This window comes from Monocercomonoides exilis, assembly GCF_001643675.1.
Source record: "Monocercomonoides exilis strain PA203 chromosome Unknown scaffold54-601524, whole genome shotgun sequence".
NCBI classification, from domain to species: Eukaryota; Preaxostyla; order Oxymonadida; family Polymastigidae; genus Monocercomonoides; species Monocercomonoides exilis.
Window position 1 is genome coordinate 423,162 of NW_027150599.1, and position 27,458 is coordinate 450,619.

A 27,458-nucleotide genomic window follows, 5' to 3' on the forward strand; every position below is an offset into this window, starting at 1 on the left:
CACTTTTGTCCCTATCTGTACTTCAGCTTTCAAAGTCAATGCTAAGCTTCCATGGGGATGCCATTTGGAGCAAAGGACGCGCACAGAGTATTCACGAAGATAATAAAAAGGGCAGTGTCATGTTTCAGAGAAAAGTGGAAAGTGAAGCTCGTAATATATCTGGACGACAGTCTCCTCATGCACCCAGACAGGGGAGCGTTGAGATCGATCTCACAGGAGATAGCCCAGTTCCTGAGGAATCTGCGCTGGATTCTGAAGGAAGAGAAACTGAAGTTGGAACCCGCAAGGAGCGTGGAGTTTCTGCGATGGTTGTGGAACTCAGAGAAGATGGAAGTGATTCTCCAAGAGAGGAAGAGAGTGCTGCTCCTGGGGGATGTGCGTAAATAAATAGCACATGCAAAGAAATGGAAGAGACAAAAGACGAGGGATTTAGCAGCACTCCTCGGGAGGCTGAATTTTGTGAGGAAACAACACCCACCAGCGAGCTTGTGGATGAAGCGCATGCAATATGTGCTGAGGCAGGCGATAGCCCGCAGAGGCTGGAATGGAACGGTGATCGTTAACCCAATGATGTTGGGAGAATTAACACACTGGAGAAAGATACTACAAGTAAACAGAACAAGGAGTCTGAAGAGAAGGAACAGACCAGCAGAACTAACAACGGACACGTCAGAGCTGGGATGTGGTGCAGTATTAACAATACCGAGGGAGAACAAAGAGGAGAAGATATATGTCCACGGGAGTTGGACCCTCCAGGAGAGCGCGTTAGCGATAAACGAGAAGGAGTCCAGAGCAGTGTTGAGGACACTAGAGAGAAAGGGAGCATGGCTGCAACAACAGAAGATGGACCATATTCGTCTGAAGACAGACAATATGTCCACGAGATGGACAATTCAGAAGAAGAAGAGAGCGCCATCGCTCATTCCAACACTGAGAGCATTAGGGAAGAAACTGAACAGACTGGACATTACGATACAAACGGAACATCTCCCGGGAGAATAGAATACAGAAGCAGATGCACTCAGTTGGATGGCGAAAAAGCTGGATTATGCACTGAGGGAGGAGGAAGTTGCAGAGATATAGTGAACAATCGCACCGAGAATACCAGATACAATTTTAGAACAGATTGCGCCTGTGCCCTGCGGAAGTACTTGGAGACAATCCTCCGTGAGAAGGAGGAGAGAGAGAGAAACACAAGAAGACGACATAGTGCTAGTCCATCCGTTCCTGAGAAACATCGGACGGGTGGTGAAAGAGAAAATGAAAGGATTTCAGAGAGAAGTGACGATTATGATTCTGATAGCCTGGCGGGTACCGACCTGGACCCCGCTGCTGCAGCCTGGGCTTTCGATAAAGACCCTGGGGACCTTTCAGGAGTGCATGATACCGGGAGCGAAGATGAGAAGGCAAGGCTGGAAACTACCCCCAGGAGAGGTAATAAGCGTCAGACAGGAGAAGGGAATATCCAAGGAAGGGACCTCTTCCGAACATAGGGAGAACACGTCGGAGCAAGAGATATAGCAGCAGCAATACTTAGAAATCAAAAGAGCGAAAGAGATACGTGGAGAGCACTGAGAAAATTTAAGCAATTCATGGATAGAGAGAGCATGGATGACACTGACCCCCTCGCAAACAAAGATGCAAAGTGGATTATGGCGGAGTTCATCGAAACACTCTCGAATACAAACCTCTCAAGCGGAGTGATAAATCAGACAGAATGGAAAGTACTGGATTTTATTAACATATTCAGAGAGATTAAAATTGATGGGAAGGATATAGAAATATTTCTAAACACTTTTGTGAGAGATAAGCCGAGAAAGGGCAAACGATACAAATCAATGTGGGACTTGACGATCATCACGAAATAGGCTGAGATCACCTACGACGCAAAAGATATACGAACACTCCAGAGGAGAGCCCTCATCCTGACTATGATCTTTGGAGCTATAAGGCCAGCAGAGCTGGAGAGAATGAGAAGTGATACAACTTTATTTAAAGATAATTTTGTCCAGACACAAGTACAAACAAAAACATCAGGGGGAGAGACGGTTAAGGTTATCATAAATAAACATCCAAACCTACGTATAGATGCTGTTGAAGCGCTCCAACGTTGGTTAGAGTTTACAAAGATAACGTTCAAAGATGAACATGTGTGGTTTGATATAGAAGGGAGTTAACCTGCAAACTTGCAGAGGATTAAAGAAGAATTAGTGGCTGTCTTGAGAGAGAACGGAATACCCGACACATTTACCGAGTACTCAATGAGACACGCAGTGATTGCACACTTTGCTAGACAACAGGATGCAGATTGGAAAGCAATCAATGCCTACGCGAGATGGGCATCAGGTTCAAGAGAAGAATAGGAATATCATACGGTTTGACCGGTACAAGACACAAATTGGATGCTGGAAACAATCGGTGGATCAGTACCCCAGAGGGGAGAAGATTACAAGCCAGAAAAGAGTGGAGATTCGAAGGAGGGGACGCTGGAGATGGCAGATGCAGATATGAAAGATCGCACCGAGGAATCACCAAAATCTGTTCTTGAAGAAGGGAGGAAACCTACGAGAAAGCGATCGAAACGAAGAAAGATACTGCTGAGTGAAGAAGGAAAGAAAAGTGAAACGGCTCAGTCACGAAGCTCTTCACCCAGACAACCGAGTCGTCAGAGGACACTCTCCATAATCCCCAGTAACATCAGTGAGCTGACTAAAGAGAAGGACATAACTCCACTGAAGAAGAGAGGCAAAGACCTGAAGAGGAGTAGGAGAAGAAGCATTGGACAGATAGTGAATGACACGGAAGAGGCAAGGGACAGACAGATGTCTCCTCAAAGGTATCTCAAGAGGGAGCGGGTGTAGGGCAGGAGTGCTGCACCATCACCCGCACGCTCTCAACTCATCCGCCGCACTGGATCGTGCAAGGAAGGGGGTTTTTGATCACGCGTGCTGAGATAGTAGGGATTTCGAGACTCATTATTGAGGAGCAAACCTTCTCCTTGTGTTTGTTGATTCGCTCCATTGCGAATTGATAGAACGCAGTGAGACAGATTTGCTCTTAGATAATACGAATGCAGATGGATAGACGATAGGCGGCTGGGTGCGAGAATGGAAAACAGACTGGTATGAAGATGACGAGAAAAAGGGCGAGATAGCAGAGGAGAGAAGTAAGGAGAAACCGCCATGAAAGATTTGTCTCACCTTTAACCTGTATTGAGAAACAGGGTTTGAAGAAAAAGTTTTTAACTTGAGCTTACTCCAATATTTCACGTGAATAAATTGCAAAGAGAAGAGTCAGACTGATCCACACAGCGTGTGGTGAGTGGATTTGCTCTGCTGGATCAGCAGAAGAGCAGGAGGCAGAGCTCATCACATGCAGTTTTCTTTTCCACGCCTCGCGGAAGCGAGAGTGGTTTTTTTTCTGCTCCGTTTTTAGCTTTTGCCTCACCTGATCCCTGCATGGACTGCAGGAGACAGCTCCGAGGGGCGATGTCCCCTGTCCTCTGGTCTTCGTGACCAAGGCAAAAAGGCGAAGAAAATGGTGAAGTGAGGCGGACAATGCATTATTTTATTATTATTTAATTTTTAATGTTATTGTTTTATACTTTTGTCTCGCTCTTTTTCCACGTCATTTTTGTTAGGGCAAAGTTCTCACTTAAACCACCCATTATTCAGAAATAATAAAACTGATTATCTTGGAGTGAACCTGTCTCTCTACGTTCTATCAAGAAATTTCATTTCTGCAATCATTCAATTGATTCTGTCAAGCATTTCTGTGGTGAAAACTTTAAACACTTCATATGCATCCATCTCTTCAACATTTTTATTAATTTCCCAAATCATACGTTTTGTTCATTTTCATAACCTTTTTCAAGCGTTGCAATCAACTCTGAAAAAAGGAATTAAAGAAAATAATCAGGTGAATGTTTCATTTCTTTCAATTGAATCATTTGCAGCTCTCCATTCAATTTAACTTCTGAAGAAGTCATTTTTTCCAAAAAAGTTTGCTCTGAAAAGAAAACAATTAATCTTTTTTGAAATATTGTGCCACTTTTCCTGATAGTTGATTTGGAATAAAGGATTTTGTGTGATTTGGACACTGTTAAATAAATTATAATTCCATTTTTTTGTTTTGACTGTAAATTAATTTTTTGAATGAATTCAAAGAATTATTGTTAGTTTTTTTTCAAAATTGTCTGGAAAAGGAATCAACATTATTTATTCGAATTATTCAAAGAGAAGTTTCTGTTAATGAAAAACAACAACAAATGAATAACAAATTTTGATAGAGATGCTTCTATTTTTTGGAATGTTATTTATTTGTTTTCTTAAAAGTTGCAGTGTATTTTTCACATTCTGAAAAAATACAAAAAATACGCGTCTATATATATCAATAAAAAGATTTTGGTGATATTTTGTGTTCATAGTATTATTAACCGTGTGATATGTTTTGAATAAAGTGAGAATATCAATGATAAAAACAGTTAAACAAATTGAAAAAGTGATAAAAATAAAGCATGACAAAAATATTCGAATGAATATACACATGGAGTGACAAGAATAATTGCTGTTCCAAAAGATAAATGAAAGATCCATTTTTAATTAATCATTCATTTCTTGTTCCTTTCCGTTATTCTCTTCATTTCTTGATCTTTTTTTCCTCACAACAACAACAACAATCACAATCACCACAACTGCAACCACAACAACAATCGGCACAACAATGGCAACAACGATCCCTGCCATCCTCTTTTTGTTTTGTTCTTTCAGTTTCTCTTGTCTCACTTTCACATACTTCTCATACACATCTTCAGGCTCTGATTCTGCATCGTTTGCTCCCTCGATCCACCCAGCTGTTGATTCATCATAATCATTCGCAAACGCAAAGGCATCTTCTTGTTTGCAGAACTTGTCGAAGTCTGGGGCAATGATGAACAGAGAAGTTGTTTTTGAGCCAGCTGTGTTTGAGCTGTCAATCTCCAGGTTGTGTTCTGAAGGGAGTTTGAGATTCGATGTGGCCTTGGGCATGTCAATGAATATTGCTCCTGATTTCCCTTCTGGTGCTGAACATGACTTGAATGAACATTTGCTTCCCCTTCCAATGGCCACTCTTGATTCTTTTGAACTGAGGGTGATATCCAACCCTGCAGATGCTCCTTTCTCCGATTTCACTTCATTAATGTTCAATCCTTCGATTGAAACCTTCGAAGATGAATTGATCCCATCATTGATGCTGATTGCTGCTCCATTTTGGACATTCACTTTGCTAATGTCCATTCCCTTCAACGACACCTCTCTAGCTCCAGAAAATGAAAATGGTGATGATGAGAATGACACAAATGAGGTCTCATCTGTGCATTTCACTGTGTCCATTTCCACACTTCCAGATGTCACACTCACAAGACTGCTTTCCAAGGGGCTGTTTCCATCAGCATTTGCCATCATTCCTTCTTGTGATTGTGATCCAATTCTGGCAAATCGACATGTTGATATTTTCAGTGATATTGAATCATATCCAGCACCGATCAATGTGTCCCAATTCTTTGTTGTTGAAGAGATTTGGAATGCCAGATACTTGAATTCCACAGTTTTCTGGCAAGAAAAGAGAATTGATGGAACAAAAACATCACAATCAATTGCCACTTCCGTATTTCCCTCTCCATTGTCATTCACTCCTTCAATTGTTATTCCACTAGCGATGTCGAAACTAATGTCTTCTGCTTTGACTGGATCAGTTGTTTTGATAATGTCAATGAAACACTTTTCCCTCTTTTCCAAATAGTCGTATGCGTCGTAGATGCTATTGATTGCTGAATTAACATCGACTCCATTTCCCTTCCCTCCTTTCTTCACAAATGCCCTTGTCATGTTGTCTTGTTTCGGAGGAGGCGGCGGATCAAAAAATGAACTGACGAAATCACATTCTTTTTGTGTGTTGTTGTCGTAACCAACAATATTCCACAAATTCCCTCTTCTTGTGTAATCAGCTGCAAAACTGTCCCTCATAGCATCTGCTATTTCTTTGAACAAAGTACTTCTTTCCATATAAATATATAATCCAGTATTTCTCTTCATTCCATTATATTCAGATGAGCAATCCTTAAATACAAGATTCTTTCCATTCGTTGGCCATTTCAGTTGAGATGCTGATGCAATATAAGGAATATACAAATAAATTCCACAAGATTCACCGCCAGTGCATGAGATGAAAGATGTCACACCTCCATCTCCAACTGTGAATGAATTTTCACTGTTATTGTTATAAACATCTAATGTTCCTAACATTTCTGTTTGACATTCAGTGAATGTGCAGTTATTCAGAAAAACATCCACTTTTTTTTCATGATATTCCCATACAGATATAATTGATCTATTTCCTGATATTTTTTTCAAAGAAATATTTGTTAATAAAACTGTATTTGAATTACAAGCATAAAAAACAACGTCAAAAAATTTGATGTCATTTTTATCATCAACGCATTCAACACTGTCCATATATAGATTCCCACCATCCATATTCAGCAGTTTATAATTCAAAGTTCCTCCATCATATGGCGGACGAACAAATTGACAGTTTTTTATAGTGAGATTTCCATTATATGCTTTTATCAATGCAGGTGAATATAAAACACCTAATGACATCGGAAAATCGAATGCCAAGGACTTGAATTCCACATAATCTTCACACGTGAATAAATTTCCTTTTGGATTCACATCACAATTAATTGTAACCATTTCATTTTTGGTTCCATCGCTATTGACTCCTTCAATGGTGATTCCTTGGTTTTTGTTGAAAGTTATAGCTTCTGCTGTTTGTGCACTTTCATCAAGGACAATAAAGATCTTGCAAGCATTATCATCTCCAAGCAGATCATATGCGCTTTGAAATGATTTCTTTTCCTGACCGATCTCTGTTCCAGTGTTGGTGTCATCTCCTGTTTGCTTCACATAAACTGTGTAAGGTTTTCCTTCATTCAATTCTTGTGAAATTGCAAATGTGAATGTCAGAAAAACAAAAATCATGAGTTTTGATGTTTCTTGATCAATATCTCAACAGATCAAAACATCCTTTATTCAAACACAAACCGATTCATTCAATGGTTTGCACGTCATTCAAGATCATTCGAAAAGTGAATTTTTATCATTGGATAATACATTAATCGTATTACATGCACCTTTTTAAATATCAATTGATTTATGAATTGAAAAAAAAGTTAACGCCCAAAATATATTTTGGAAGCCCATTTATCAAATGAAAGTTGAAAAGATTCGATGAAGTTTGCGACAGAAAATGTTTCATCGATGAAAAACGAAAAAAGAAAAATCAGGAAAAAATGTGATATCTTAGGTTTTTCTGTTATGAACATGAAAAAATTGATTTTTTATCAGTGCAGAATCTTTTGGAATAATTCTTTGACTCAAGTATTATTTCTTTCACATTGAATGTGGATAACAGAAAAAATGAAGTTTTGAAACATTATCAATTGTGTATTGATTCACCACCTCGTTTGAAAATGACAAATTTTTTTCTTGTTCTTTCCACCGGAATTAACAATACAAATATTTTTATCTCTTTTTTAAATTAATCAATATCATTGACTTGACTCGTCGATTACACAACCTTATGAACCATTTCATTGTGATATATTTTTAAAAAATCTGTGTTGATGTGTTTTTGTTTTTGAAAGAGTTTCGATTTTCTGTATACTCCTAATTTTGTTCTTTCTAATCTATCTCATCTGGAGCCAAGCTCAGTTCATTGTTTTGTGTTCGGAGGTGGTGAAACAAAAAAACGGAAGGCAATTGCGACATTTGCAATGGGCATTTTTTGAAATTAACATTTAAAATAAACCCTTCTCATTATTTTCAGTTGGCAGTTTCATGATATCAGCAAGGATGTCAGTGAAAATCAGGAAGCATTTACAGATTAATGTGCCAGAAAATGCAAAGTTGCATGTGATGTGTTCATTTCTGAAAAATGAAATGCTGCAAGTCCAGTAATAGCACATATGATGAACACCTTCATAGCTTTTGATGAATATTTTCATGGTTTTGAGGATTATTTTATTCAGAAAATCCTATTTAATATTTCAAAAATGTTGCTACACAATTTAATGAACTTTTTTATCACCTCAATGTTGAATTATTCCATTTGAAAATTCTTTAGACAAAGAAAAACATACGAAGTTAGACATTTAGAAGAAATATCGAATGGAAAATAAAAAAATATAAAAACATTTTCGCCAAACGAGAGATTGGTCGATGAAATAGTTATTATTTGAATGATTTTTGATGAAATAAGGAATGAAACATATTTGTTGCAAGATTTTTGAATTGTTTGACATTTTGTTATAATACACAATTTAATAAAAAAGAAAGTCCATTCCAATTCTTATTTGATTATTTTGAAAATTGATAACCATAAATTATTATTTCAGTTTTTTATGACAAGAAGAGAAAGCTCTTCCAAGGGTGCTGTAAATGCATGTTTAGGTGTTGAATCGTTTTATTTGCAATATTTTATATTTTGGAATCGTTTTATTCAGGCAGCCTTCCCGATGATATTTTGAGGATGTTTGAGTTTTTATTTTCAAAATATTTTGATGAAACGAGATTTGCCCTTTTTGCGTATGATTGTTGCAAATAGAATCTTTGGAAAATGCAACTATTCAACGATTCGTTCGTTGTCTCAGGTGAATCGCCGATTCAATCTGCTCTCAAAAACGGAAGAGTTCGTCTTTTTTGTTTTTTCATATTTTTCAAAGAAAGAATCAACATTTGACGCTTTGCATTACCTTTTCCCACTGGTTGTACAGATGTGCGAAAATCAAGTGTCAAGTGATAATTCCCTTCATGCACAAGATTTGCCTTCTGCCAGTTTGTGCGTTTCGAGACATTTCCATATTTCAGCCAAATTCGGAAGAAGACTGGAAAGAGAGCTACAAATACGGGGTGAGCACAAAGGGATGGAAGGAGACATTGCAGTTTGTATTCTGAAGCATTTGAACATTTTTTATTCTTTGACTGGTTGTTTGTCTTTAATTTATGTGTTTTGTGTGAATATTCTCTGTTGCATTTAGAATATACAAAGAGCTGGCACACATACGAGATTTTCCACGGATCTCTGAGGAGAATAGGAAAAGATTGATGAAAAAGGCGCAAAAAATTACAATTTACTCAATTTTGCGATTACTGTCAGAGATTTTGTTGGTGCTTGGGTTGCTCAGTTTCTTGAGGAACAGTGAAATTGCTTATAGAGAAAGAATGAATGGAGAAGCAACCAATAAGTCATTTGCAGACACTTTGACATTTTCAATGCTTCTGGTTGGATCGTTTTGTTTGGCTGATTATATCATTTCGCACTTGAAAAAGCACGAGTATTCAAACAAATGGTGGTATATTGCCAACGGAATTATTCTTTTGACTGTGATGTATTTCGACTATTTTTGGAAGCACATTCCGATATTTCTGTTCATATGGCCATATTTTGTATTCACTGTTTTGATGTATGTCTTGCTGTTTGAAAACGAATTCAAACAGACAGCTTCATTTTCAAAATACCTGTATTTGCTGTTGGATATCGTTTCAGCTGGTCTTATGCTGATGTTTTTTGTGATTGCTTCGCTGAAAGCAGACGGTTTGACCTAACTGATGAATTTGAAATTTTTATTTCTCTTTCTTTTTTTTTCTCACAAAATGCATTGCTTGATGTTAAACAGCACACATTTATCAAGTTTTAGTGAGTTTGACATCACACGAATGGAACGACATATTTATGCTGCCAATTTTGAGTGTTTCGATCATCTGTGCCCGTTTCTTTATTGCGATATATTCTGATTGCGTTCTTGGCAAAAAAATGGATAATTTTGATCCTTCGCTGATTGTTATTTCAATGGCACTTGGTGCAGTGACTGTGCTTCCGTTTCTGATTCTTGTCCCGCTGAAGCTGGATGGTTCAATCAAGCTGCATTTTGGCTTTTGTATTGCTTCTTTGATTGTTCCTTTTGCAGTTTTAGAATATTTTACGATTCAGAATGTTTGTCAAGACTTGCGTCATGGGTTGGATTGCGAGTGGGAGAAAGAAGAGATTGAAAGTGGGTATTGTTTTGGGATTAAGAAGTTTAAGTGGCTGAGAATGAAACTTGGACTGTGCAAGCTTTCAAAGGGGGAGGCGGTTGTTGGTTTTAAAGAGCCCTCCAAAACGGAAAATTGGATGCAAATTGGAAATGCAGGTTACGCCAATAGAGAACGATCAGAATTTCGGCTGACTGATTTTGAAACTAAAAAAGCAATGCGAATAAGAAGGTATTACTATGCAAAGCTTGAAGGCTGCAGCACCAGGGGATCTGATTGTTTTGCGAAACATCCGGAATCTCTTTTAGTCAGGCTCTTCAATAAGATGAACACTTTCGATTTCAAGTGTTCGCTTGTTTTGGTTATTGTTTATGTTTATTTGTTTCTGTAAAATTGCCTTGTTTAAATATATAGAGTTTTTTCTTTCCTTTTGTTATTTCATAGAGACAAAGAGTTTTTCTTTTCTTTTGAGGCTAATTTTATTTTCAGTTTTCAATATTTTTTTTTTTGTTTTTTTTTTCAATTCAGCTTATTTGCCTTTTTGTTTTCAAATTTTGCTTTTTTTGAGTAATGTAACTCCGAAAAACTCGTTAATAATGGAATTAAAGAAAGAAAAATTGAATTATTGTGAATTTTTTCAATTCCATTTTAATCAAATGGTTTATTCTTCATAAATACAAGATTATTTTTTTTTTTCATTGAAGTGTGAAATTGAACTCGATTCGTAAATATCATCATGAAATGTTTATTTCCAAAAATGTTTGAAAAAACTGTTTTATATATCTTATTCAAAATGAAATAAAAAGCAAAAAAAAATATTGTACAAAAAATTGATCAAAAATTTTGGTTTAAGTTTTTGTTAATTCTGGTTTAATTGAAATATTTTTGATATGTCAGATATGGAAGAAAAAAAGACTATTGTTGTGCACAAAGGAAACTTTCATGCGGATGATGCCTTGTGTTGTGCAATGCTTCAATTACTTCCTGAGTTTGCTTTTGCTTTTTTATTTTTCAATGATTTGATTTGATATTTCAATTTCATGCATTAATCAAATAACTTTTCATTAATTCACTTTTTTGCCCCTGATATTTTCAATTGGGCATTTATATTTTTCTTCCTTTATCTTTGAAATTTTAATCATCTCGCACAATGCAGATATCATGAAGCAGAAATTATCAGAACGTATGAATTGTGTTTCTCTCTTGTTCATATGCATTTAAATGAGTTATTGAAAAATCTGGAATATTGACTTTTGTTTTTAAAAAAAAATATAATTTTTTTGAGAACTGATCCAGCGATTATAGAAAAGAGCACAATTGTGTGCGATGTCGGAGGCATATATGATGCTTCTATTTTAAGATTTGATCACCATCAAAAGGGATATATGGAAATATTTGGAGGAAAAAGCGCTGGAATCAAGATGGCAGCATCTGGATTAATATACCGCCATTTTGGAAAGCGATTACTCACGACTATATATCCAAATTTAGCAGAAGATGAATTTTCATTGGTATTTTAAGCTTTTAAGTTCTCTTTTAAAAAACAAATTGAAATACTTATATTTATTTTTTTCTATATTAAAACAACCTAATCATATTTTTTTATTTCTGTTTTACTGCTGTTTAGAACATTGCTTATAATAAGTTATATTCACGTCTGATAAAAGAAGTGGACGCTGAAGATAATGGTTTGTATTGACTATGTGTTTTGAAGTGTTTCGTGAATAAGAAATCTCGAGGAATTTTAAGTATTTTTTGAGATTATCTCGTAAAATTTTTTTCAGATATTATTAAAATTTCAACTTTTTTTATTCTTTTTTATCAAAATTGCATCTTATGCATTTATGTTTCTGTTGATACTAATTTATTATTATTATTTTATTATTATTTTATTTTTATTTTGACTTTTAATTTAAATTTTAATTTTTTACTCATTTCCCCATTCATTTTGAGGTATTGATCCATGGAGTGGTGTGGAAGGCTTCAAGCCGCTGTACTCGACCCACACGAATCTCGGTGCGCGTGTGGGCATGCTGAATGTGTGGTGGTGCGAAGACTACAGCCAGGAGAAAGAGAACACGCGGTTTATGGAGGCAGTGGAGATATGCCGCACGGAGCTGCTCAGCCAGATGAAGTGGGTGGTGGAGGTATGAGTATCCATACATATATATATGAATATGTGAGGAGGAAGAGGAAAAGAAGAAGGAGAAAGGGGAAAGGGGAGGGAGAAGAGGGGGAAGAGAGGGAAATAGAAAGAAATGTGAGAGAAAGTTTATTGAAAATTAAAAAAAGATGTGTTATGAGAATGGTTATTGTGCTTTTGAGTTTGTTCTCGTTTTGTTATTCTTCTGTTTTTTATAGAAATCATTTTTTTTTTATCATTAATTCCATTGCTATTATTATAATTCGTGAATTTAAAATCCATAAAGAACTTTTTGCCTGCACGTAAAATTGTACAAGAAGCTTATGCAAAACGTGAGGGGCCAATTATGATCATTGAAGGGAAGTGTGGTCCTTGGAAGGAGGTTTGAAAGCAATAAAAGATAGAAAAAATATATTGGTTGCGAGTAAATAGAGAAAAGAAAGCAAATTATTAAGTTATATGAAGAGTGAGAAAGAAAGAGAAAGAAAGAAAGAGATATTTTCTCTAACATTTCTGAACTGGATTGGATTTCTATTTTTTCTTTTTCTATCTCTTATTTATTTATTTATTTGTATGCTTCATTCAATTCTTCAAAATCACTTTGATTTTAAAAAATAATAATAAAAAATAAATAATGCCCTGAACACAGCATCTGTTTGAAATCGAGGCCGAAGCCAAAGCGGAAGAGCCTGTTTTGAATGTGGTTTCGTTTGACAGGGGAAGGCAGCAGTGGAACTGCATATGTGTGCCTGACTCCCCTCAGTCGTTTGGTTTGAGGCTTGGCTTCCCTCCTGAGTGGAGGGGGCTGCGCAATGAAGAGCTGGAGAAAGTGTCTGGGATCAAAGGAACAGTATTTACGCATGCAAGCGGGTTTATGGGTTCAAATGAAACCAAGGAAGGGGCGATTGAGATGGCAAGAAGATCTGCTGAGCTACAGAAAGATAAGATGCCTGAAGTGATGCAGTTGTTTAAGTCAACACGTGATTTGTACGCAAGCACATGAAGTATTTTAATAAACAGATGGAATATTATCTTTGATTATTTATAAAAAAATCATTGATTTTAACGCTTGATGAATTTTCAAAAAAATTTTTTTAAAAAAGAAAAAACATTTTGAGTGATTTTCAAAGAAATTTGAATATTTATTTCATTCTAAAAGGTAGTATTTTCAAAATCATGAAGCGTGAAATACATATCTTGTTATGATCATTCTTCAGGAATTTCTGGATTTTTTTCAGCCATTGCTGTTGGTTGTTTGTTCATATAAAAATTGTACTTGAAATAAATAAAGTTGGAAAAAAAATACATTATTAAAAAAGCAGAAGCGTGGAAAAAATCAAATATCAAACTTGATATATTAAGTGTGGAATTGAAGGCTTAAATGGAACTGATTTCACTTGAAGCAATTCGGATAGCATTGAAGCATTTTCTGCAATCGAACTGCAAATAAAAAGTGCATTTTCGGAAGCAAGTTGTTTGCCCATTTCAGCAAATTTCTCCCATGCATCACGAGTTATAAATGGTGGATCAATAACAACGCAATCAAAGCTATGCTGCATTTCTGGAGGTAATGAAAGAGGTTTCTTATAATCATAGCAAATATATCCTTTTTCGCTTTCCCACTGTGAATCAATATCAAGCAAAGCTGAATGCTCAAAAATGTCTTTACTTTGCTGCTTCAATGACATGAAAATTGAGGGACAAGCAACGCATGCAACAGAATTGCATTTTTGCCTCTTAATCTCTTCAATAATGCAATTTATCGTTGGTTGGCTGTACCAGTACTGATTATATTCTTCTTTTTCAGGGGTTGTTGAAAGAAATCTGTTCGGCTCTAAAGACATTAAGAAAAATTAACTTCTATTTTGAATAATTTTCCCCTAATAAAAAATTGAACATAATTGTTTTCTTTATTCCATATTTTTTTGCATATAATAAAGAAATAAATACAAAACTCAACTTATGACTACAGAAGGTATAATTGTTTTATATTTCCAATTTAGCGAATGCTTCAATTAAAATATTTATGTAATTTGAAATTTTTTTTAAAAAACTCAAAATAAAAATGTGTAATGTTTATTATGACAAATGATAGTCTTACGAAGCGTATTGTTTTGTCCATTCTTTTGCTGTTTCTTCAAACTTCTTTTTATCTGTGCGCATAACTTCAGCGATTTCAGGTGCGAATGGTTGATCTAAATGGAAGTTAAAATGACAAAAGAAATTGAAACGAAAATGATTCATACTTGGATCGGGATCGGTGAGAAGAACCTGAACAGCAAGAAGAACTGAAGGAAAAGAAGTTTTAAAAAAAAATCTTTTTTTCATTCTGCAAAATCCAAAAAAAAAATACCTTTTGAAATGGACATGCTTGGCGCCCAGTCTGTTTTGAGAATATCTAGACAAATTCCTCCTTCTGGATTAACATTTGGATGATAAATCTTTGTTCTAAATTTAACTTGTGGAGGCTAACGTTAAAATTGTAAATTATTTCAAAATATTGTTAAAAATTAAATTTTAAAAAATTACCTTGAATGGATAATCTATAATTGTTCAGTGAAAAAAAAGAAATATGCGTGCAAAGGGCAATTTTTATATACATATATACAATTTATATTTTAAACAGACCGGTTGGGAATTTCACATCCAAATAAAACACTCCTCCTTCGTAAGGGGTTCCTTCCTTATGTATAAAAATTAAAATTCAATTCAAAATCAAGTTGCATGAAATAGGATCGTGCATTAAAAAGAGGGTAAAATAATGAAGGTGAAAGAATCAACAAGCAAAAGGCGACAAACTGGACCGCAAATTGTTGCTGATTATTGTAAATAGAATGAAAAATAATTCCGCGTTGCATTAATAAATCGTGCACTTAAAAAAATAAAACAAAACCTTGCCAATTAAAGATGTCGGTATCCCTAACTGGACCTCCATTGCAGCCCAAAGGAGGATCGTTTTGAAGTTCGGTCAATTCCTATAAAACAGAATGCAACTGTTAACGCAAGTTGGTTAACATTTTAAAAACCGATCAGACTTTTTGAATACGCTTTATTGCCATTTACAACAATCTCTTTTGATCGCTACCATATCAATTCTTCCAGCGATCAACAAATAATAAATTAAATATGGCTGCAAACTATTTTTTATTTCTTATTTATGATTTTCTCTCATTTTAAAAAACTCTAATGTGTGCTTTACTTGTTTTATTTTTGTATTTCTTGATAAAATTCCTGTAAATTATTAGTCTTTTTTAAGGGATATTTTATCTTTATTGTTTTTCAGTTCAAAAAAAAATGATTTTAAAAATGATAATTTAAGACATTTCAAAGAATTGACCGGACGTTAAAAACGGAAGGAGTGGACTCAATCGACACCTTTTGTAAAAAGCATTTTTTGAGTATTTTGATTCATACCCTTTCATAATCAAATAATTGATGAGAGAGAATGTTCATAAGTTGTAATTTAAAAAAAGTGAAGCGATAGACAAAAAAGACATAATAAAAAATTTCAATTAGTGATCTACTTTGTAATCGGATGTACTTGCTTCGTCTTCTATATGGGTTATTATTTTTGAAATCATATTTTTTCGAAGAAGTTTTTCGGTTAAAAATTTCTTTTTAGGATAATTGTCAATGAACACAGAAAAGAAATAGCTGCAACAAAAATCATCTCTGCCTTTCTTTCACATCAAACAGTGTCTTTTGATTCAATTGAATGAATAAAACATTTCAACAAAAAGTTTATTTGTGAATTCAAAAGAATTTCATAATAATGCGCCCACAGAAAAATGTTGTGTTTTCAAAAATAATTACCCATATCTTTTGTATCGAAATTATAATAGAAAAAATCTTCAACAACATATAATTCATCTTAACTTGATTCCTCATTTGTATTTACAGAATCACTATTACAGATATCGCATAAAATACCGGACATCGCACAAAATACCGGACAAGATCGATATCTCAATAACCACAAGAAGAAAAATTCTGTTAATTTTCCTCAAAATATATCTCATTGATTAAAACTCAGTTGATAAACGAGACTTTCAGGACAGCTTCGCTTGAGCTCAGAAAAAATTATTTTTGAAATCTCGGAGAAACTCAAAATACTATTTCTCCGAGATTTTAAAAATATTTTATTCTGAGCACAAATGAAGCTATTCATTAAGCCTCGATTATCAAATGAGTTTGAACTGATGAGATGAATTTTGAGGAAAATAGTCAGAATTTTTCTTCTTACAGTTATTGTGAAATCGACCTTGTCCGGTATTTTGTGCGATGTCCGGTATTTTATGCGATATCTGTATCTTTTTTTTCATTATGGGTTTCGTTATCTTTAAAAAAGAAAATTTTTTGACAAAATTTGACGAAATCCAGATTCTTTCTTTTGAAAGAAATAAATCCACAATTGTATCATATATGAACCGATCTCTGATACCTGTTGTGGATAAAAATTTTCTAAATTGCGACTAAATTCCTTCAATCATATTTGTACATACTCCGTCTTCAGTTCTGTAACGATACTTGTGACATACTGTCTTGTGTGAATATCCATATTCAGGTAATGATCTATATGCAAGCCATTCATCGGAGCAAATCATGCTATTTTTTCTTATGTGGGTAATTCTTTTTGAAAAGTCGCAAATGTTTAATTTTCGTATAAATCAAAAATTTCATATTTTTAAAAATTATTAGAAAGAGAACATCAAACTTCACTAATATGGAATCTATCTCTTGATAATGCTATTTCACACATTCTGAAGAAGAATCGTGAATGAAAACTGAAATTTGAGCATTATATGAAATATTTGATATATTTGAAAATAAAACGTTTGCGACTTTTCAAAAAGAATTACCCATGTTTGTTATTATAATTGGAATAAGGCTTTCTTTTTTTTTATTTCGAACTCTAACAATTGCTTAATAACCTGGTTTGTCCAATATATTCTTTTCAACCATTCAGAAAAGTCAAATCTGTTTTATTATTTTTCCTCTTTTGCACTTTCTTCGACGAAGCAACATTTCATCAATATCAACAATCATATTTTTTTCCTCCAATCCACAATGATTCCTACAGCAATGACTCCAACCTTATTTTTCGAGCTGTATTTGAGTAAAAAGAAACGGTAGATGGGTCCACGTTAAGAAGAATAGATATTTGAGTTATATTTAAACGTAGGAAAAGTTAAAGAAGTAACATCAATAATTTTGAAATCCCCAATTTTGTATGATAATTAATCAAATTGGTAAATGGTGATTTTCTTCTTTTGCATTAAGGACAGCGAAGAATAAATGATGATACTGAATTTCTTCCAAGAAACATAAATGAACCACAAAATCTTCACTTTGTTTTTGATATATCAAGAATTTGAGTCCTAAACCATTCTCAACAACAACTGATATCATAAAACATTCGAAAATTTGTTGATAATTCAAATTCATCTTTCTGCATGCTCTTGGAAATAGAAAAGAAAAAAAAAAAAAAAAAAAAAAAAAAAAAAAAAAAAACTCTTGTTTAACTTTAAAGTTCAAAAATAATCTTCGAAGTTAATTCCAGATTTTATAATGAAGTTTAAAATTCAGTTCAAATTTTATTTAATAGTGAAATGATCGAAAAATTCACACATAAAGCAAAAATGTCACACATTTACCGCAGATAATTAAGTGTGTTACAAGAATAAATACGTATAAAATATATTTCCTGACGATAGATTTGAAGGAAGCAAAACACAACGAATTACATAATTTTATTGTGTTAATGTGATGCTAAGATCAATCAATTGAGTTATATTGAAAAAACGATATTGCAAAAGTTGATGCTCATTTCTTTTTGTTCTTTGCAGAAGGAGCTTCAATTGTACCTTCCTCATCCTATAAAAAATATTTATTTTAAATCTTGGAAAATAGAAAAATCAATTAAAACAAAAACCATTTTATCCAAAGCACTAAACAATGCATTTGCCCTTTGTCTCCACTGTTCCACAAATGTATCGTTTTGATGTTTCAAATTAATCATCTCTGAAAGATCCATTTGTGCTTCTTCCATTTCCTTATCAAGCTGGGGCCGTGAAGGAAGAGATAGAGCCTCTTGTATTGAAGGTTGAAGCGACACAACTTTATCTGCATCTTTTTTAGCCTGTTCCAGTTCTAAATCTAACAATGCCAAAGCTTCTGCTCTTGTTTTTGTTTCTGCTTCGATCAGACGAATTCTTTCAGCTAAGCATTTTTCATCCACAATTTTTGCTTGCCTAACTAGTTGAGCTTGATGCAATATAATTCGCATTCGCATGCATGAAGTGTAAAAAAGCTCTGCTGCCTCTTCAAGTGTCTTTTCATCAGTGTCGTCATTCTCAATAAGATCAGCTAATTTTTGCTGCTCAACAATCAATAAACGATATTCTTTATCATCTTGAAAATATAAAGCTCTTGCAGTTGCTATTTTATCGTTTAATGACATGAAATAATAATCAACAATTGATCCATAACCAACAATAATTTTTGGAATCCAAAAAACATCATTTCATGTTCATCAATTTGTAATTATATCGTTTATTGATTCCACTAAAAGCAATTAATCTACCCATTTTCAAAATTCGAAAATTTTGATTTTAAGATTTTGAGAGATTTCGTTGCATTTATTCCTGGCAAAGCACGTACGATTTTATAAAAATTACTATTTTGCAAGTGTAATTGCAAAATAATAAATGGGTCATCAAACGTCGCATTATACAAGCTCACTTTTAAATTATATTATAAATCTACCACAGACTCCAGTACAAGGAATAGAATATGCAATTCATGATTCGTTACAACAAAACGGATATGAAGACTCATATTTTTGTCTGTGGCAAATTAAACATAAAGATAAGGATTGGGAAAATGTTGGACAAGGGCCGTATGCAAAATTGCTAAATTTCATTCTCATATTATGATATAATTCATAAAAATTTCCTTCTTTTAAATGAAGTTTTTATACTCCGAATGAAAAAGATATTGGAGGATTTTTGCGACTCAGTGTTTACTCTCAGGAATTGCATTTAAATGAACCAAATTTTCCTCCTCTTCAGCCTCTTCCAAAAGGTGCATTACTTGTTCCACTATCAGAAAGTTTCTCTGAAGTTCAGCATAAAATGACAGATACTTATCGTAAATATTTTATCCAGATGATGCTTCTTATGCAAGTGTGTCTTATTAAATTTTATAACAAAAAAATTCTAATTGTTCAAAAAAAATATCAACACGATTTCCCCTCCCTTTCACAACCCAGCCAGTCGCCCCCGCCCCTCTGTACAGCATCCAAAAGAAGCAGGTCTGCCTGCCTTTGGGGCTGATTGAGTACAGCCGGATGAGCCTTTCGCAGCTCGCCCAGGAGCTTCCGTCGCACTTGACACGCAGCCAGATGGTGAATATGGAGAAGCACATTTCTCTTCTCTCTGATTTTGCGTCTTCTCCTCATGCCTCCCTCGACCAGCGCGTCTGCCCTTCGTCTCAAAGAGCGTTTGTGGGGCTGTCTTCACACGAGGAAAAAAGGAAATTGGAAGAAATTTTGGGGTGGAAGAAGAAGAATATGATGATGATGATGAGGAAGAAGAAGAATTGGAATGGATGTGAAGATTGTGAAGAAGGAGATGAGAAGCAGAGAAAGATAAACAAGACTATTAATTCAATAAAGGCAAGAAATACAGTTAATTCAAATAATTCAATGAAATCTGTTAATTCATTGAATTCAGCCAACAAGCCAGCCATTCGCACAGCTGCTGCTCGTTTGCTTCGTTTTGTCAGTCCGAAGCTTTCAAAACGTCTTCTTCCTGGTTCTTTCTCCTTTCTCAATGAAAACATTAATCAAAAATTATTCATTGAAAATAAAGAGAGAGAGAAAGAAGAGAAAGAGAAAGAAGAGAGAGAGAAAGAGAAGAGAGAGAAAGAGCTGTATTTTGCACTGAAAAGGGCGGTGGAGAAGAGGCCGGTGATTTACACAGTCCATTTGGAGAAGGTTTTTGAGTGGACAAGCAAGTTTTGTGTGATACCCTTTGGAGAAGGGCTGAGGAGGGTGTGTGAGAGAGAAGGGGGAAAAGAAGAAGAAGAGGAGAGAGAGAAAGAGAAAGAAGAGAAAGAAGAGGAGGAGGAGAAGAAAGAAGGAGAAGAAAGAAAGGAGAAAAGAGAAGGAAATGAAGAAGAAGAAGAAGAAGAAGAGGAAGAAACGAAATGGGATGGAAGAGCTCCGGAAACTCTTTTTGAAGATTTGGAAGAAGGAGAAGAAGAAGGAGAAGAAATTGAATCTGAAGATAATGAAGAAGAAGAAGATTATGCAGAAGATACAGAAGAAGAAGAAGAAGTAGAAAGAAAAGAGGAAGAAGAAGATAAAGAGGAGGAAGAAGAAAACAATGAAGAAGGCAAAGAAGATGGCTTAATCAGGTTTCGTGCGCCTTCTCCACTTTTTGCAGAGGAAGAAGAAGGAATGAGAAATGAAAAAGATAAAGCTGAAAGAAAAGAAACAATAAAAAAAGAGAAAAAAAGAGAAAAAAGTTTTCCGGACAAAAATAAAAAAAAAGGGAAGCAAAAAATGATTGAGAAAAATGCAACAAATCAGAATCATATTGAAGTTGATGAACACATTGGTGTTCTTAATGAAATAAATAAAATTAATTCTTCTTCTTCTCCTTCATCATCATCATCATCATCATCATCTTCTTCTTCTTCTTCTTCAAATTCTTCTTCTTCTTCTTCTTCATTCTCAAATAGCATCAAACAAAAGATTTCTGCTCTTTTTCCTTCTTTTAGCCACACAAAACCAGAAATTCATTCACAAAACACACAAAACACACAAAATTCGCAAAGTCAATTAGAAAATGAAGAAAATGATAACAATCATAATAGTTATAATAACACACAATTAAATTTATCTTCTTCCTCTTCCTCTTCTTCTTCTTCTTCTTCCTCTTCTTCACAAAATTCTTCTTCTTTAACAAATTCTTCTTCCTCTTCAAATAATTCATTTTCCTCTTCCTCTTCTTCCTCTTCTTCCTCTTCTTCCTCTTCCTCTTCTTCCTCTTCTTCTTCTTCAATTAACCCACAAACCTCAAATAATTCTCTCTTTCGCCCTCCCAATGAAAACTTAGTTGCTTCGCCTTCTTCTGCTTTTATCCCATTTTCCGGCAGCTTTCACACCCAAAATGGAAAAATTAATATGCAAAATTCAAAATTTGAGCATAATTCGAATGAAATAGAGAAGAAGATGTTGATTAATTCTTCTTCTTCTTCTTCTTCTTCTTCTTCTCTAAATTCTTCCTCCTCTTCTTCATTAACTTCTTCATCTTCATTTCAAAATTCATCATCATCTTCAAATTCATCATCATCATCAAGTTCTTCTTCTTCCTCTTCTTCTTCTATCATTGAATCACAAAATTCTTGTATTATTCCTCTTTCTTCTCCTTCTCCCTCTTCTCCTCCTTCTTCTTCCTCCCCTTCTCTTTCTCCTTCTTCTCGTTCTCTTTCTCTTTCTCATCTTTCTTCTTCTTCTTCTCCTTTTATTTCTTCTTCCTCTTCTTCTTCTTCTTCTTCTTCTTCTTCTTCTTCTTCTTCTTCTTCTTCTTCTTCTTCTTCTTCTTCTTCTTCTTCTTCTTCTTCTTCTTCTTCTTCTTCTTCTTCTTCTTCTTCTTCTTCTTCTTCTCTTTCTCCTCCTCCTCTTCTTATTCCTCAATCAAAAACCACATCTCCTTCTTTTCCTTCTCATTCTTCTCAAATTAATTCTTCGTTTATTTCTCAAAATTCGATGAAAAACGAAGAAAACACGAAAAATTCAATGAAAAATGATGAAATTTCGCAAAATTCAATGAAATTTGAAGATTTTACTCGAAATTCAATAAAAAATGACGATTTTTCTCAAAAACAAACAGAAAATCAATCAAATTCTCTATCAGAAACAACAATTCAACCTCATCCGAAATCTCTTCCTCTTCCTATTTCTTCTTCTTCTTCTTCTTCTTCCCCTCCTCCTCCTTCTCTTCCCCTTCTTCCTCATTCTCTTCCTCTTCCTCTACCAAATTCTTTTCCTCTTTCCTCTTCTTCTTCTTCTTCCTCTTCTTCTTCTTCTTCCTCTTCTTCTTCTCTATCTATTTCTCCGGATTCTTCTTCTATTTCTCCGAAGGAAATGATTACTCAACCAAACAACAAAATAGATACACAAATAGATCAACAACCAAATATTACTTCTTCTTCCTCTTCTTCTTCTTCCCTTTCTCCTCTTTCTTCTTCTTCCCTTTCCCCCTCTCCTCTTTCTTCTCTTTCTTCTTCTTCTTCTCCTCTTCCTCTTCCTTCTCCTTCTCCTTCTTCCTCTCCTCTTCCTCCTCCTCTCCCCGTAGAATTCCCTCCCTTCCACTCCTTCACACAGACCACGATGCTTTCTGACCCGCATTTCACTTGCAATTCGCATCAGCATTTTCATCTCTTAACTTTGAATGTGTCAAGATTTATGGAGTCATTTGTTGAGGAGATGAGGAAGAGAAGGAAAGGAAGAAGAAGAAAGGGAAAGGAGAAGAGGAAGGGAAGGAAGGGAAGTGATTTAAATTCTTCTTTGAATTCTTCTTCTTCTTCCTCTTCTCCTTCTTTCCCCTCTTCTTCTTCCTTTTCTTCTTCTTCTTCTCTCCCCCTCTCTCTCTCCTTCCTCCCTTTCATCCCTCACCTCATCGCTTCTGTAGTCCTTCAACAGCTTCCAGACGTAGTTTGCCTTCAGAAAGTTCCTTGTTCTTCGTTTTTTTTCAGAAAAAAACTGAAAAAAGTGAAGAAAAAAGCGGAGATGAAGATGGAGAAGGAGAAGGAGAAGGAGAAGGAGAGAGAGAAAGAAAGAGAAAGAGAAGAAAGAGGAGAAAGAAAAGAAGAAAAAGAAATAAATCCATTTCGAATCATTTCAACTTGTTTCACTTCGAATCAACAGAAAAAATCACATTCACTTCAACATTCACTTCCTCCTTTCCATTTCATTGTCCCTTCTTCTTCTTCTTCTTCTCTTTCTTCTCCTCCTCTTCCTTTGAATTCCACTTCAAATCTTTCATCATCATCATCATCATCATCATCATCTTCTTCTTCCTCTTATTCTTCTTCTCCCTCTTCACCCTCCTCCTCTTCCTCCTCTTCTTCTTCTCCTTCTCCCTTCTCTTCCTTCTCCTCCCCTCTCTTTCATGTGAATGCTCCTCTTGTCGATCAGATTGCCCGGGCGCTGTTTGCACAATACGACGGTGTGGCTGCTGATGTTTGTGAGTTTGGTGATGAAAATGAATTTAATGAAGAAAATGAAAGAAACGAAAGAAAAGAAGGAAATGAAAGAGATGATGAAGGAAATACAATGAATGCAATGAATGAAGAGAGAAAAGAGAGAAAAGAAGGAAAAGAAGGAAATATAATGAATGTAAAGAAGGGTACAAGAAATAATAATTGCGATGATAAATCAGATAATAATTATAACAATAATAATAACAGTAAAAGCAATAGAAAAAGTGGTGGAAGCAATGATTATTACAATAATTGTGAAGAACATTCAATAAGCAGCAGCAAAAAAGATAATTCTTCATTTTTTTCTTTCTCTTCGAAACACAATTTTCAATCAGAAGAGAAGAAAAAAAGAGGAAAACAAACAAATTTAAGTTCGAATTTTAGTTCGAATTACTCGAATTCCGATGTTTTTGCTTCGACTCCTGCAATTTTTCCTGATATTCCATTTGAATACGATGATGACAGCGAAGAAGAAGATGATGAGGAAGATGATGAGGAAGAAGATGAGGAAGAAGAGGAAGAGGAAGAGGAAGAAGATGATGAATTTTTTGAAGAAGATGATACCAATGAAGAATTTAAAGTTCATATCAATAGAAAGGAAGAAGAAGAAAATGATGAAAAAGAAGAGAATTCCAATCAAACCAACTGTTTTTCTCATTCAAAACTTAGTTTTCATTCAAAATCACACAAAATTTCATCCAAAAATTCATCCAAAAATACATTCAAACAGACAATTAAACAGAAAAATGGAACAAGTTATGTTGACTCAGTCAACTGCATCTTCTTCAAAAGACAAGCACTTTCAGCTAAAATGATCCCATTTGTCGTGAAAATGTTTCCGGACAACTTAAATAAGAAGAGTGGAACATGCAACTCAGAAGGAATTGATGAAGAAAAGAGGAGGAGGAAGAAGAAGGATGGGATTGAGAACAAGACGAAGAAAGAAATAGAAAAGGAAATAACAAATAAATCAGAAAAAGAGGAAAATAAGTCGAAAATGAAGAGTTTTCCTGAATATTCATTGAGAAAACTCAAATTAAACAGAGATAATCAAATTCCATCAAAAATCATTGAAAAGTCATCAATTTCAAAGAAATTGGCAAAAGAAGTGGAAAAAGAGTTGAAAATGCAGCAGGAGAAATTTATTTCAAGGAGAAGCAGATTCAAAGGATTTCGTGTTCTGCTTCCATCTGATGCAATAAGTGAAAAAGAGAAAGAGAAAGAGAATGAATTTGGAATGAAAAGAATGAGGCTAATTCAAAGGGAAAGTTTCAAAATGAATGAAATTTCTTCTTCTTCTTCCTCCTTTTCATCATCATTTAATCCAATGACAAATAATCAATCCTCCTCCTCCTCCTCTTCTTCTTCTTCCATTCGCTTTCTTAGGATGCGAGCACTTTGTGTTGTTCTCGAAATGAATCCAAAGACATACAACGGAACGCGTCTGGGAAGTGAATACAAAAATGTTTCTTCTTCTTCTTCCTCCTCCTCTTCCTCTTCTCTTCCACTTTCCGAATGCCTTCCAGATCGCTTTGCTGACAAGCTATCCATCCTTCCATGTGATGCAAGGCAAGGTGTGAAGCTTCTAGGTGATTTTATGATGTCTGACAGAATGAAGAAGGAGAAACGGTTGATGAGGGGAGAGAAGGAGAAAATTGCATTCAATCCGAATTTGATACTTCTTCAAAACTCGAGAAGGAAAAGAGCAACATATTTGTCATTAAAAAACAATTTGTTTTCACAAAATTCCCCTTTTCCACAGAAATATGCGACAAGACAACCTTTTCCTTTTCTTACTCCTTTGCAGACGGCTGTTTTGCAGACTCATTCAACAGTTTCTGCTGTGAAGAGACACTATGTAAATACCAGTTGTGTGATGGTGGTGTCGTTTGTGTTGTTTGAGGAGGATGAAAGAGAGGAAGAAGAAAGAGAGGAGGAAGAGGGAGAAGAGGAGGAAAAAGGAGAGGAAGGAGAAGAAGAGGGAGGAAAAGAAGAAGGAGAAGAAGGAGAGAGGAAGCAGATGAATGAAGAGAAGGAGAACACAAATAAATTCGAAGAACTGGAGAAAAATGAAGGGAATTTGTCACAAAATGAAGATGAACAACAGCTATTGCAAAGGTCATACGCAAAAGAATCCACATTTAACATTTCAGATAATGAAATAGAAGCAGCTTCTTCTTCCACTCCTCCTCCTCCTACCTATTCTTCTTCTCCATCATCATCATCATCATCATCTGCAAAATATCTGCTCACTAACAAACCTTCATCCACCCCAATCTCCTCCTCTACTCCTTGTTCCTCTTCCTCTCAATCCCTCCCCTTGATCCAGTTTATGCAACTCTTCCATCTCACCCACGGTCTCATCGACGTTCTTCATACCGCTTTCAAAACGACAATCGAAGCAAAACAGAGAATAAGCCGAATGAATGAAGAAAACAATGCGAAGGAGAAGCTGTGGAAGTCCAGTGCTTTTCTAAGCATGCAGACAAGGACGCCTTCTTATCGACTATCAGATGCAGTGAAAGCACAATCATTACGTGAATTCTACTCATCTTTGTTTGAAGGTCTCAAAATTATAACCCCAACACCCAGATCTTCTTCTTCTTCTCTTTCTACTTCTGCCTCATCTGCTTATCAAGATGTGCCAACAAACCTGCTTATACCTGAAGTCCTATCACTTTCTGCAGATTCCACGAATGATAGTAACTTTGGCGGTATGTTTGCTGCTTCTCCTTCTCCTTCCCCTTTTCTTTACTCCAACAATAATGTTCATTCTTCCCAGTTTTTCCGGGCAAACCCATATTTCCGCTTCCGATTTCTCCGAAAAGTTTTTCCTCCACTCCGCCCGCTTTCTTCAGCGAGGTCAGTGGCGTGTGTGAGAATGGATGATGCAATGACATTGAGGAGGATGAAGTGGAATGTGCGGATGAAGGCAAAAGGATGGGGATGGGAATATGAGGATGGATGTAAAGGAGAGGGAGTAGAAGGAAGAGAAGAAGGAGAAGATTATAAGTGGAATAATAATGGAATTAGTAACAGAAAGAATGAAGGGAAACTTGTGAAAAGTTTGTGCAAAGGTGAACTTTGCACATCAAACAACCCAACAAACACCCAAATTTTATCTCTTTTATCATCTTTTCCTTTGCGTCAGTCAGAAATCTATCAACCAAACATCACAGCTCCTCCTCATTTGCTCTCTGATAAGCATAGTCATCCATGGGAATTGCCTTCTCAGAACGATCCTACAAAACCTGGGAGAAATGGTTTATCTTCTTCTTCCTCCTCTTCATTTTCTGCTTCTTCTTCTTCAAGTTCTTCTGGTAATTCTTCTTCTATTTCTGATGCTTTTGCTTCTGTTCCAATCATTTTGTGCAGCGGGCTTTCCTTCTCTTTTCAAAAAAACAACTCCACAATTCAATCGCAAAACACACAAAACACACAAAACAATAATATTTCGTTCCCTTCTTCATTAACTTCACGATCCTCCCTCTTCTCCCAGCCTGCACTTCGATTTCTGTTGAATGGATTTGAATGGAGTGGACATAAACTCTTTCAAAATGGCTCTTTTTTTGCTCGTTTGCTTTGCGAAATGGCTGGTTCAGTTGGAGTCCAATTGGTTCCTTCTGAACAGTTTTTGCATTCTTCCTTTGAAAATAACTCCATTTTGGTGAATGAAAAAAATGGAATTAATTCAAAAATTTCAAGTTTAAATCAAAGAAAAACGATAAATTTACATGTTTCAACTGAAAATTGTGGTGGTCCCTTGTCATCACCTGCGAAATTGCTTTCTTTAACTCGCTCTCCTTTCATGTTTTCTTCTCTTCATCCTCAATTTTATACCCGTTTTACCAGCTCTTCCAGCACAAATTCTCAAAATAGCACAAATTTGGGAGGTTTTGAAGGAAGGGGGCAATTCAATGGAAGGAGTTTTTTGAATTATACTTTTGGACAAACACAAGCAAGCACATTGA

The 27,458-nt window shown here is 35.2% G+C and overlaps 9 protein-coding genes across 9 annotated transcripts; 6 read left to right on the top strand and 3 right to left on the bottom strand.

The window, feature by feature from the left end:
* Positions 1–38: 38 nt before the first annotated feature.
* MONOS_14393 (uncharacterized protein) lies at positions 39–383 on the top strand (the record flags this gene model as incomplete). Its single annotated transcript, XM_067867192.1, has 1 exon — positions 39–383. The coding sequence occupies one exon, from the start codon at positions 39–41 to the stop codon at positions 381–383; it is 345 nt and encodes a 114-aa protein (XP_067720382.1).
* Positions 384–680: 297 nt separating this feature from the next.
* MONOS_14392 (uncharacterized protein) lies at positions 681–1,493 on the top strand (the record flags this gene model as incomplete). The annotated part of the gene is made up of 1 exon (XM_067867191.1): positions 681–1,493. One exon carries the CDS (start codon positions 681–683, stop codon positions 1,491–1,493), a length of 813 nt encoding a protein of 270 aa, XP_067720383.1.
* Positions 1,494–2,261: 768 nt separating this feature from the next.
* MONOS_14391 (uncharacterized protein) lies at positions 2,262–2,861 on the top strand (the record flags this gene model as incomplete). Its single annotated transcript, XM_067867190.1, has 2 exons — positions 2,262–2,346; positions 2,392–2,861. 2 exons carry the CDS (start codon positions 2,262–2,264, stop codon positions 2,859–2,861), a joined length of 555 nt encoding a protein of 184 aa, XP_067720384.1.
* Positions 2,862–4,601: 1,740 nt separating this feature from the next.
* On the bottom strand, positions 4,602–7,022 carry MONOS_14390 (uncharacterized protein; the record flags this gene model as incomplete). The annotated part of the gene is made up of 2 exons (XM_067867189.1): positions 4,602–6,232; positions 6,632–7,022. The coding sequence occupies 2 exons, from the start codon at positions 7,020–7,022 to the stop codon at positions 4,602–4,604; spliced, it is 2,022 nt and encodes a 673-aa protein (XP_067720385.1).
* Positions 7,023–9,503: 2,481 nt separating this feature from the next.
* MONOS_14389 (uncharacterized protein) lies at positions 9,504–10,464 on the top strand (the record flags this gene model as incomplete). Its single annotated transcript, XM_067867187.1, has 2 exons — positions 9,504–9,636; positions 9,719–10,464. The coding sequence occupies 2 exons, from the start codon at positions 9,504–9,506 to the stop codon at positions 10,462–10,464; spliced, it is 879 nt and encodes a 292-aa protein (XP_067720386.1).
* Positions 10,465–11,458: 994 nt separating this feature from the next.
* On the top strand, positions 11,459–13,349 carry MONOS_14388 (putative GAMM1 protein; the record flags this gene model as incomplete). Its single annotated transcript, XM_067867186.1, has 5 exons — positions 11,459–11,584; positions 11,701–11,761; positions 12,027–12,220; positions 12,503–12,598; positions 12,866–13,349. The coding sequence occupies 5 exons, from the start codon at positions 11,459–11,461 to the stop codon at positions 13,217–13,219; spliced, it is 831 nt and encodes a 276-aa protein (XP_067720387.1). The 3' UTR covers positions 13,220–13,349.
* MONOS_14387 (putative ubiquitin-conjugating enzyme H5b) lies at positions 13,279–15,669 on the bottom strand (the record flags this gene model as incomplete). The annotated part of the gene is made up of 12 exons (XM_067867185.1): positions 13,279–13,491; positions 13,566–14,050; positions 14,172–14,182; positions 14,318–14,411; positions 14,463–14,504; positions 14,570–14,684; positions 14,746–14,759; positions 14,845–14,899; positions 15,016–15,032; positions 15,141–15,191; positions 15,243–15,297; positions 15,631–15,669. The coding sequence occupies 12 exons, from the start codon at positions 15,667–15,669 to the stop codon at positions 13,423–13,425; spliced, it is 1,047 nt and encodes a 348-aa protein (XP_067720388.1). The 3' UTR covers positions 13,279–13,422.
* Positions 15,670–17,795: 2,126 nt separating this feature from the next.
* On the bottom strand, positions 17,796–18,702 carry MONOS_4921 (uncharacterized protein). Its single transcript, XM_067875031.1, has 2 exons — positions 18,149–18,702; positions 17,796–18,090 (listed from the first exon to the last, which is right to left on the bottom strand). Exons 1-2 carry the CDS (start codon positions 18,674–18,676, stop codon positions 18,040–18,042), a joined length of 579 nt encoding a protein of 192 aa, XP_067720389.1. The 5' UTR covers positions 18,677–18,702; the 3' UTR covers positions 17,796–18,039.
* A 306-nt stretch (positions 18,703–19,008) lies between these two features.
* MONOS_4920 (uncharacterized protein) lies at positions 19,009–26,960 on the top strand (the record flags this gene model as incomplete). The annotated part of the gene is made up of 7 exons (XM_067875030.1): positions 19,009–19,114; positions 19,210–19,400; positions 19,487–20,030; positions 20,088–20,744; positions 20,823–23,633; positions 23,823–26,807; positions 26,863–26,960. 7 exons carry the CDS (start codon positions 19,009–19,011, stop codon positions 26,958–26,960), a joined length of 7,392 nt encoding a protein of 2,463 aa, XP_067720390.1.
* Positions 26,961–27,458: the final 498 nt, after the last annotated feature.